Source organism: Cucurbita moschata, unplaced genomic scaffold (genome assembly GCF_002738365.1).
Source record: "Cucurbita moschata cultivar Rifu unplaced genomic scaffold, Cmos_1.0 Cmo_Scf00024, whole genome shotgun sequence".
Taxonomy (NCBI): Eukaryota; Viridiplantae; Streptophyta; class Magnoliopsida; order Cucurbitales; family Cucurbitaceae; genus Cucurbita; species Cucurbita moschata.
The window spans coordinates 3034484-3045551 of record NW_019268540.1 but is presented as its reverse complement, the minus strand read 5'-3'; the positions used below and the strand labels follow the sequence as shown (position 1 = coordinate 3045551).

General features: G+C 32.8%; 2 protein-coding genes across 4 annotated transcripts in view; both read left to right on the top strand.

The window, feature by feature from the left end:
* The first annotated feature begins 1606 nt into the window (after nucleotides 1-1606).
* LOC111461050 (glutamine synthetase nodule isozyme-like) lies at nucleotides 1607-6249 on the top strand. 2 transcript variants are annotated; one of them, XM_023104483.1, is made up of 13 exons: nucleotides 1610-1789; nucleotides 1878-1917; nucleotides 2717-2820; nucleotides 2966-3014; nucleotides 3106-3212; nucleotides 4097-4184; nucleotides 4684-4812; nucleotides 4931-5005; nucleotides 5270-5323; nucleotides 5416-5453; nucleotides 5539-5698; nucleotides 5782-5842; nucleotides 5926-6249. In XM_023104483.1, the coding sequence occupies exons 1-13, from the start codon at nucleotides 1716-1718 to the stop codon at nucleotides 6015-6017; spliced, it is 1071 nt and encodes a 356-aa protein (XP_022960251.1). In that variant the 5' UTR covers nucleotides 1610-1715; the 3' UTR covers nucleotides 6018-6249. The 2 variants fall into 2 exon arrangements, with proteins under 2 accessions (XP_022960252.1, XP_022960251.1); XM_023104484.1 differs by lacking the exons at nucleotides 5539-5698; nucleotides 5782-5842 and having other exon boundaries at nucleotides 1607-1789; nucleotides 5416-5455; nucleotides 5927-5985.
* Nucleotides 6250-8940: 2691 nt separating this feature from the next.
* The window catches only part of LOC111460906, an 11980-nt gene continuing 9852 nt past the window's right edge, over nucleotides 8941-11068 (top strand). For both annotated transcript variants that reach the window (XM_023104267.1, XM_023104266.1), the window contains exons 1-5: nucleotides 8941-9273; nucleotides 9580-10186; nucleotides 10281-10405; nucleotides 10499-10593; nucleotides 10700-10933. In XM_023104267.1, coding sequence (XP_022960035.1) covers nucleotides 9606-10186; nucleotides 10281-10405; nucleotides 10499-10593; nucleotides 10700-10933 — 1035 coding nt within the window. In that variant the 5' untranslated portion in view covers nucleotides 8941-9273; nucleotides 9580-9605. The remainder of the gene's footprint in view (nucleotides 9274-9579; nucleotides 10187-10280; nucleotides 10406-10498; nucleotides 10594-10699; nucleotides 10934-11068) is intronic.

The following is an 11068-nucleotide window of genomic DNA, read 5'->3' as shown; positions in this document are numbered from 1 at the left end:
TGCTAACAGATATTATCCGCTTTTGCCCATTACCCATCATCGTTAGCCTCACGGTTTTAAACTACTAGGAAGAGGTTTCCACATTCTTATAAAAAATCCTTCGTTTCCTTCCCCAACCGATATGGGATCTCACAACACCGTTCTTATAAAAGAGACACATGCACTTCCACATTTTCTTAACCCGAAATGCAAAGTAGTCAAGGAGAGGATACATTGTTTTTTTAAGGTACTTTAAAAGCATATATAGTGGACGACGAAGTGGAACTTGTAGCTCATCGGCTTATAGCACGCAACCTCGACTTGAAAAAACTAAGAGACTGATATAATGACATACGTGGGTTATATATTGATGTCAATAAAATTCGTACTTGAATATACATTTATATTACAATATAATGAAAATATACATTTATCGTTGTGTATTTTGAAGCATGTTCGATAAGAACGTAAAGAATAACGAATAATAACAAACATTTATTTACGGGTATAATATCATGTCTATGATATAATATCATCTGTAGTTTAACAGGTACATCTTATATATTGACCACATAATAATAAATAAAAATAATAAAAAAATAAACCTTTGACTTTTGCATTTTACCTAAAAAAAAATACCTATATACTTTCAAAATTTTCAATATTCCCCTCAACTTTCCAAAAATCTAAAAATTATCCTCAAACTTAAAAAATAAAAATACAAAAATACCCTTTAATTTTCAAAATTTTCATTAATACCCTTAAAAAATTTAAATACTTCTAAAAAAAATACAAACAGTTAACATTAGAATATTTTTGAAATTAAGGACTAATAGTTTTGGGTGTATTTTTATTTGGTAAGTTTTAAGAGTATTATTAAAACATTCGAAAATTTAGGTGTCTGTTTAAACCATATCAAGTTTAGGAATATTTTTTTAGATTTTTTTTAATTTAAGGATATTAGTGAAACTTTTCAAAATTTATGTCTTTTTAGACTATATACAAAATCTAGGTATATTTTTATCCCGTTAAAATATATATATATATATATATATTAAAAAAAAAAACACTCTGACACTCAACTTAACTAAACTCTCGAATTAGGTTGGGTTGTTCCAGCTATAATAATTAAAACTTTAAACTTTTATAATTTTACTACTTTACCCTTCCGATAAATTTATAATTATATAATTAAATCTACAAGCTTTCAGGGGCAGAATGGGAAAAACTAAAAAAAGGTTAATTCCAGTAATTTTGCTGTTTTTATAAAAAATTAGCCTACTTTTGGCAATCCGCCTAATTTCCCATAAATAAACGTTTCATTAATATGACGTACGAATGCGGTAAGGTTATTTTGGGTATTTGGTCAAATAATTTTACTTTTACAATTATAATTAGACGTTAAATCCTGAATAACAAAAATTTAGAGGTGGCTATCAATTGCCATTTTTACCGATATAACCTAAAAATCACGAGATACTTCCAAATTTCTGGGAACTTTTTTCCTCCTGCTTGCTGACGTGGATCTCATTTAATTTAATTTAATAATTTCCGTTAATTTATTTTCGTCTGGCCATTGTTAGCGAGCGAAGGAATGTTGGCAGTCCCCTATTAAACCCCTCACGTCCAGCCGCCTTCTCTCACACCAAGCACCATTTCATTTCAACGCTTCTCTCTCTCTCTCTCTCTCTCTCTCTCTCTCTTTCGCTCCCGCTTTTTCCTCTGCTTCACTCGCCATGTCCCTCCTCTCTGACCTCATCAATCTCAACCTCACTGATTCTACCGACAAGATCATTGCCGAATACGTATGGTAATTGTTTTCCTCTCTTCTTCGCTTTCTCTGTTTTCTTTTCATGATTCTTTGCGGTTTTGTTCATTTTTTGTTTTGTTTCTTGCAGGATTGGAGGATCGGGGCTCGATTTGAGAAGCAAAGCTAGGGTACGGACTGCTTCTTTCTTTTTTTCTCGTGTTTGTTCGGTGTTTGAATCAATATCTGATTGGTTTCGCTGTTTGTGAGGTTGATTCATTAGTTGATCTCTGTTTTTTGTTCGAGAGCTTGGAATCGATTGCGTGTGTGTGTGTGTGTTCTACGTTTTTTTGGAGAGATTTCTTGATGTTTCAACTCGTTTCGAAATTTGTTGGTGCTTATAATTTTTCTTCAGATTTCGAGTTCTTACCTCTGATCATGTATTTTTATTTTTAATTTTTTGCCTGTTTCTAATCGTTCAGGAAATTATCGGTACGGATCATATATGCAGATTTCAAGTGTTTCTCAGTTTTTGTTATTATTATTTTTTCTTTCTTCGACTTTTTCTTTGAAGTTCGTAATCGATCATACTTTTGAGGAGTTGTTCAGGAGAGATTTTCATGTTGTATCGACTTGTTCGAGAAATCAGTAGTACGGCACACGGCATTTCTTCAAATTCAGAGTGTTTGTCTCTCTTTTTTTAAAAGATTTCTTCAACTTTTCACTTGCGAGTTCAAAATTGGTTGTGCGTTTGAATAGTTTTCTGGAGAGATTTTCTTGCCGCATCTACTCGTTTAAGAAATTTTCAGTACAGTACGGATCATTTATTCAGATTTCGAATGTATCTCCTCTTTTCTCGTTCGTCGACGTTTTGTTTGAGGGTTGAAAATCGGTCGTTCTTCTGCAAAGCTTTTCCGTTTCATATTTCTTGCTATGTTCGTACAGATCGTTCCTTAGGATTCTAAATGATACTTTAAAAACTTTTTTCAGACTCTTCCGGGACCGGTGACGGATCCAGCGAAGCTCCCGAAGTGGAACTACGACGGTTCCAGTACGAATCAAGCCCCCGGAGACGACAGCGAAGTCATCTTATAGTATGTACAACGCCCCCACCCTATTACCATACGCCACCTATCCTTAGCGATGAAGATTCTACACGGACTGTAGAATCTTTGACTTTTTTGCTCTTATCTGAAATTTCCGCATTTAACGGCGTTAGTCTTGTTTGACTGTTAACAGTCCCCAAGCTATTTTCAAGGATCCATTCAGAAGAGGAAACAACATCCTGGTATGGTGAATTCACCGGTGTATTTTTGGTATTTTTCAAGTGAATACAAAGGGTAATTTCGTCTTTTCGTTTGATAATGACGTCGACATAGGTTATGTGCGATGCTTATACGCCATCTGGCGAGCCGATTCCGACGAACAAGAGATTCAACGCCGCCAAGATTTTTAGCCACGCCGACGTCGTTGCGGAGGAACCTTGGTAATCCTATTAATTACTTTAAAAAAATGACTTTCTTATTCCCTTTACTTGTAAAAAGAATGAGAATAGGAATATAAAACTTATTTTAATCAGGAATTATATTCTAATCTCGTTCATTTTCTATATTTATATATTTCTGTTTTGGGACGAATTTCACATTTAATGTAAACTAATTAACCTAACCACTAATATTCCCATTTAATAAATGGGTTGTGTTTCACATTTCAAATTTTCAAATTTTCAAAAAACTTTGAAAAAAAAATCTAAAAAGTTATTTCAAATCCTATACCTAATCTTCTGCTTTTTCCATTTGTAAAGACATTCATGGACACCTCTCCTCTCCCCTTGGGCTTGGAACTTGGGAACTGTGACCTTTCTCATGAGTGGGGTTGGTGTTCAAATATAAAATTGTTAGTTGTCAAGAGGGTGTGATAAAATGTCGTATTGGATCAGTTATTAAAATGCGTCCGCCGTCTGCTTTTGACTGGAACTTCTTGCTACCATGAAATTCCTTGGTTTAATAATTGCATTAGGTATGAAATTTGCAATTGTGCGTATTAAATTAACCGAAAAAGTTTGGACCCAAAAAGCAATGGTGTCCCATAACAAGCAAAAGCTGGATGTTAGGCCTCGTCATGTATGCTTCCGTACACAATAATTTATTTTATCATATTTCAGAACTAAAATTACGCACTTCGATTTCTCTTGTGCTCCACTTTCACATCATATTTTTCTTTTCTCCTTCTCTTATGCTAAATGATATGTTTTTTCGTTGATTAATTTGTGAATTATAACTATAAGTAAAAGGTTTATGGATATAGACACAGAGATTATTGATTCAGTGGTATGATTCATTTTAAGATGTGTTTTGATGGTGATGATAGGTATGGAATTGAGCAGGAGTACACTCTACTCCAAAAGGACGTCCACTGGCCACTCGGTTGGCCTGTAGGTGGCTTCCCAGGTCCACAGGTACCCTTAATGCTGTTTAATCATCATTATTAAAGCTGCTTATCTTCACCGACTGTCTAGATATTTTAATGAATAGTACTTTCATAACCAAAAACAATTATGAGGGTCGGAGAAACAAAATTCAAACAATTTCAAGTCGACTGGACAGAGTTTTTATTAGTCTATTATTATTAAGAACAATTTTCGTTTATCAATAAGATAATCTACTAAAATATTAGTAAACTTGTGGAAAGAGGACAAACAGTTTTTAACAATAATGATTTAAAAAAAAAAAAAAATGTATATACCCAAAGTGATGTCAGATCAGCATTGCTTTTAGAAATGGCGTAAGAAAAATGGTTATTAAACAATAACTAAGGCTTGTAGTTTTAGTAAAAACTATTTTAGGACATCGAGTTTCGTTTACTCAAAATTATCTGTTTAATTGGAATGTGTACAAAAATGGTTTGGAAAAAAGAATCCTAAATGTTCGATAATTGTCTGAATCGGTGCCATGCAGGGTCCTTACTATTGTGGCACAGGAGCAGACAAGGCCTTCGGTCGAGATATTGTAGACGCTCACTACAAGGCTTGTCTTTATGCCGGAGTCAATATCAGTGGAATCAACGGTGAAGTCATGCCCGGTCAGGTGCGTCACCATCGTAATATCCAGTGTCTAAGCACACAAATAATATCCGATTTTATTTATTTATTCTCTCCTTAAAATGATTCCCATTTTTTTGTTTTGTTCTGTTCTGTTTGGACAGTGGGAATACCAAGTCGGTCCAACCGTTGGTATTGCTGCTGGTGATCAAGTATGGATCTCCCGATACATCCTCGAGGTACACTCTAATTCCAATATGAAAAATCACCATTTTTGTTTTTTTTGGTGAAGAATGACTAATCCCCCAATGATAGGGTTCATTTTGAGCATAAACACAAGTGACTTTGCTTTTTGGTTTTTTTAAAAAGTCTAATTTCAATAGATATGTATTCCTTATTTATAAATCTATTCTCCCTTCCTTAATTAATCACTCCTTAATTAATCCGCTCCACTTCCAACCTACTTTTTCTATTTTTTTTATTTTTTTGTGGTGGTGGAACAGAGAATCACAGAAATTGCAGGAGTTGTTCTGTCCTTCGACCCAAAGCCAATTAAGGTGTGTTATCAATTCAATCAGTAGACGCCAATTAAGGTTGAATTATTTCGTCTTGATGGTGATTGATATGATGTTGTTTTCTTAACAACCAGGGTGATTGGAATGGCGCTGGTGCTCACACCAACTACAGGTGTTGTTTTCATCTTTCTTGAATTTGTCGTTTGTTCTTTAATAATTGAAATCTTTTTGGGTTCTTTTTTTGTGGTCGGCCTCAGCACCAAATCAATGAGAAACGACGGTGGCATTGATGTGATCAAGAAAGCCATCGAGAAACTGGGATTGCGTCATAAACTGCACATCGCTGCCTATGGAGAAGGCAACGAGAGAAGGTTAACCGGCCGCCACGAGACTGCCGATATCAACACCTTCTCTTGGGTATCTTGTCCTTTCTTCCTTTACTTGCTAAACAGCTCATTGATTTACATAAAGTTGGTAACCTAATGGTGAAGAACTTACAGGGAGTTGCAAACAGAGGAGCCTCTGTCCGTGTCGGCCGCGACACTGAACAAGCCGGGAAAGGCAAGTTACTCTAAACTGAAACCATAATTTCCATTTTCCATCCTCTTTTTGCTGAAAATTTGTTCTGAAAACAATCGTTTCAGGCTACTTTGAGGATCGAAGGCCAGCTTCAAACATGGATCCTTACGTCGTCACTTCCATGATCGCCGAAACAACCATTATGTGGAAGCCGTAGACGGATTCGATCAGCCGGCGCTCTGACGGCGCCGCCCCTATCCGGTTCATCTCTGTTTCTATCTACTACATTTACTGCTACTGAGAGTGGTCTATGTCCAAAACTCTGGTTTCTGTATATTTGTGTGTGCCATGTGATTGCGTTCAGCCATTGCTTCCTGTTGTTTCCCTTTTTCTTCTTTTATCACAAACAATAATCAATTTATTTTCTTCTGCTCCATGCTTTTATCGTTCATGCAACTAAATGTCTCTTTTTATTTTTGGGAATTAAAAATGTAATCGTGTTATTATCTGCTTCGCATGACATAAAGTAATTGTCAGCCTTCCATTTAAATATTTAACCATATTTTAAAGGAATTTATACATGCACGTTTTCAACTAAGTTGATTCCCACAAAAAAGTGGGAATATTGCATACAATAATTATACTTTATAACTTTATCATATTAGGAGTACTTATGGAAATTGTTGGTATTTAATTAAGTTCCATGTATACCATTAATTATGAACATATAAAACGGGAATCTTTTTTTTCTTCTTATTAATAAGTAAAAGTGGGAATATATTCTTGTCTTGAATATTATAAATGAAATGGCGATGAATCATGTGTTTTAAAAATAAAATGGAAAGCTTTCTTGTAATCTAATTTAATTTGTTTTTTTAATATATTAGTGACTTTATATGAAACTTTATGTGTTTGGAACATTCATTTGAAATTAAATATCATTCGTGCCACTATGCCTTCATTGACGATGACTGCACTAAAAATTGCATCTTGTGCCGATTACATTATCTAAATAATTTGACCAATTAATTCAATTACAATTTAGATTGGATTATTGGTTAAAAGTGGTTTGGATTGAACCAAATTTAATTTATTTTTAATTAAAAATATATATTTTTACTTATTTATATAATATATACTTATAAGTTTTAAGTTTATAATTTTTCTAAACATATATTATTACTCGATTGAAATCTTAATTTAATATTTAAATATAAAGTAATAGATATTCGGTACATTAACATTTTTTTTTAGTTAGTAATTAAAAGTAGGAAGGATTCCGCTCGTTTAACCTAATTATATTTTTTATTTTTATATTTGAGTTGAATTGGATTCAATTATTATTTAATATGGGTTTGATGAATTATGTCTCTTCTTTAATATTGATTGATTGACTTGACTTGCGTCTGTCCATCAATGTTGCTCATCAATGCTAAAGTCACTTGAAACGAGCCCACCGTTATAGTCAATAAATAAGGTATTAAAAAACATGTGAAATAAATATTCTATCGACAAATATATTATATATTTGTATTTTAAGCAAGACAATATTCAAACTTTTTAATTGTAGCATATATGCTCGTGTTAATAGAATAAAGACTTATATTACAAATGTAACCCTCGAGTCTTAAGCCTTGTTCTATAATTTGGCTTCTCTTACTTCTATCTTAAAAAAAAAAAAATATATATATATATATTTTTTTTCATACCTTTTATTTATTTATTATTCTTATTGTTCAAAAACTAAAACTAAACCTTTTCTAGATAATTATTTTTGGGTTGTTGTTTATTTATTTTATATATTGTGTGTACACGTGGAATATCAAAGGTTTTAAGATATAACAAGTTTAATTAAAAAAAGAAATGTTGATTCAGGAAATTAAAATTTATTATCTTCCATTTTAAATTATAGAATTAATTCTTATGTTCAATAAAAAAAAAAAGTTACAACAAGTCTTTTAACCTACTCTAGATTCTTTCCTTTTAAAATATATGAACTAAATTATAACTTTTATGGAGAAAAAAAGGACGTGATTTTTTGAGAGAACTTGGAAAGTGTAGGTATGTTGGGATGAGAATATATTGTGATTTATTTAATTACTAATATTCCTTTTTAATATTTTATCTTTAAAATATTATTTATGAAATTCATTATCGTAATATTATAATATCGTGTCATATTACTTGGTAAAGGCCATCGCCACTCGTTCGTTCTTACGTTATCATCCACCGCTTTCTCTCATTATTATTATTATTTTTTGTTCGTTATTGTATTACTAGTGACCCCACCAATATCTCGTGTCAATGAGATTTTTCAGAAACAACTTATTTTCGTTGGAGATGTTGTTATCTTTTAAAAAGACGATGTTGCTTACAAAGTTCGCTTAAATGCAAGACAAGTTCGAGAGTGATTTTGAAAATTGTATAATTAATTATTTTTCATGTTTGATTTAATCTTTTAAACACAATTTTATAACATATAAGTTAATTTGAATAATTTAAAAAATATACTTTTAAGTGAGAACGAAATAAAAATGGTTAAAACCTTAAAAAATAACTTTTACCTGGTTATCAAAACAATTATATATTTTTTAAGTAGAAAACTAAAAAGAATATAAAACGAAATAATTATATTTATAGTTTAATCGAAATTAAATATTAAATCTACATTAAAAAAAAAAAAATTACACTACAAATCTCTAATAAATTCTCACCCAACATAAAATACACAAATAAGAATTAAAAAATTTAAATAATATTTGAATCTCTATTTTAAAAAGGTTAAGATTTAATTTTGTTTATTTTTCTTTTATAAATGTAGATTGATAAATTGAATGGACCAAATATATATATAAAATATAAATATTAATAATTAATATTTAATTTTGATAATTTTTTTACTGTAGAAATAAAATTATGAAATTTTTTTACGTATGAAATTGAAAAATTTAAATATGTTTTTTTTAACCTTAAAAATAGAGGAAATAAGGTTCACATTGGGCCTTATTTAGGTTAGAAGTTGGGCCTGCCCAACTGGAAGTAGAAAGGTTGGGCTGGCCCAACTGGAAGTAGAAAGTTTGGGCCAAGCCCTTTTTTCGCCTCTTCGTCTACACTGAGAAAGAAAAGGGAAACAACAAAACCTTCTTTCCGAGGCTTCGGTTTATCTATGGCTTTCTCCGTCTCACAGTCGCACGCTTATCTCGCACCTCCTCTTACTTCCCCTCTCGGCCACGGTCACGAGCGAATCTAGGGCTTCCGCTGCCTGTCGATGCTTTATATTTTTTCTATCTTAATCTATCCTCAATTGTTTCGATTCACAGGATTCTAACTTTGAGAATTTTCCGGGGCAGAGTCTTTGGAGGGAAAATAGGATTGGTTTTTTTAAATGTCAGCTGCCTTTCTCTTGTACTACCTGTTCATGGATCTTTGAAGCTTTTTTTTTTCCTTGGAATTAGTTGTGGAAGCTAGTTTGTGTAAGTATTATTCTGTTTTCAGCAAAATGTTTTGATTTTTTGATGTTTAGCTGTTAAGTATTTGTTGTGTGCTGTGTTCTGGATACTTTTTTTTTTTTTTTTTTTTATTAAATGCGTATTCGAGGAATTTAGATGGGCTTATACTTTGCTATGCTACTTTCTTATGTTCTCCCTCTCAATTTGCATATTTGAAACATGATTTGGATGGATTTCTTTTTCTGATGTTAATGGTAGTAAATGATAATTTGCGTTCTTTCCTGAAATTGAGCTTACCTGGATGATGGATCGTATTTGCTGTAACTGCAGAGTGGTAGAAGTTTGAAAAAGTTGCAATGTACGCGAGGAGAATAAAGTGTAGAAATCAGAGATGGGATTTAGTGTTTCAGCCATCCAAATATTTAAGCAGGCCCGATGGCCGGGATAGTGTTTATTGTCAATATTTGAATTGTAAAAGTTTTTCTCAGAGTAGGTTTGTACGTGATAATTCAATCACAAGACGTCTATTACCTTCCTTTGGGACACGAGGTGACTACTTAAATTGTCATACTAGCTTGGAACAGGCTTCAAATTCATTTTTAAGATGTGTTCAGTTACGTCGGTATAGTTCTGAGGGTGATGGAAGGAATGCTAGTGAGGGTAAACACATACCTGTAAAAGATACAGCTGATTTTGAGAAGGGAAAGCCCAGGAAAGAAGTAATAGGGGAGGATGCAAAGCATTGTGATCCTCATGCTGAACTTGGATTACAAGATCAAAAGGAATGGCTTAAAAATGAAAAGCTTGCAATGGAGAGTAAAAGGAGACAATCCCCATTCATCACTAGACGTGAAAGATTTAAAAACGAGTTCTTAAGAAGGATTGTTCCTTGGGAGAAAATCACTGTTTCATGGGATACCTTTCCATATTACTTAAAGTAATCACCGTCACTTTGATTCTATTGTTCTTCTTTTGACAATTATTCTGTTGGATTATTTGATTATTGTCACAATTTTTTCTTGATCTCTTAGTGATCACTCGAAAAGTTTGTTGGTTGAATGTGCTGCTTCCCATTTCAAGCACAAAAAATTCACTTCCTCGTACGGTGCTCGTTTGACTTCCTCAAGTGGCAGAATACTACTTCAAAGCATTCCGGGTAAGAAAAGTCCATTTTCAAACTATCGTGTGATTTGAAAGTATTATATACTGAACTTCTTAGTTCCGTATGTCCTTTCATTGATTGCTGCAGGCACTGAGCTCTATCGTGAGAGGTTAGTCAGAGCACTTGCACGGGATCTAAAAGTGCCTTTACTGGTGCTAGATAGCAGCATTCTTGCTCCTTATGTAAGACATGAAGAAAATCAGACAATTTAAATCAGCCATGGATAGTTTTCTAGTAAATCATAGATCTAACAATTTTGGTAATTATGTCATCCAACTTTTGGTGCAGGACTTTGGTGATGACTGCTCCTCAGAGTGCGAATCAGATGATGAAGCAGAATCTGGTGAGGATTGTGCTTCAGAATCTGAGGATGAGAATGAGAACAGTGCAACTAACGAGGAGTGGACAAGCAGTGGGGAGTCAAAATCAGATTGCAGTGAGATTGACGAAGCTGATGTTGAGGCAACCGCAGAAGCAGCCCTAAAAAAACTTATTCCATGCAATATTGAAGAATTTGAGAAAGTATGCTTATGCATCCTACTCTGATAGAAAAAAGAGAAAAATTGTGTTCTTGGAGCAACTTACATTGTGTAGAAGAACATCTTTTTTTTTTTTTTTTTTTTTTTTTTTTTTTTTTTTTTTTTTTTTTTTTTTTTT

What these genes read in the sequence shown, in the direction of transcription:
- LOC111461050 (XM_023104483.1), top strand. Translation starts at nt 1,716, where the DNA reads ATGTCCCTCCTCTCTGACCTCATCAATCTCAACCTCACTGATTCTACC. An exon ending in TCTCCCGATACATCCTCGAG is followed by an intron (nt 5,006 to 5,269) that starts GTACACTCTAAT and finishes GTGGTGGAACAG; the next exon opens with AGAATCACAGAAATTGCAGG. An exon ending in GGTGCTCACACCAACTACAG is followed by an intron (nt 5,454 to 5,538) that starts GTGTTGTTTTCA and finishes GGTCGGCCTCAG; the next exon opens with CACCAAATCAATGAGAAACG.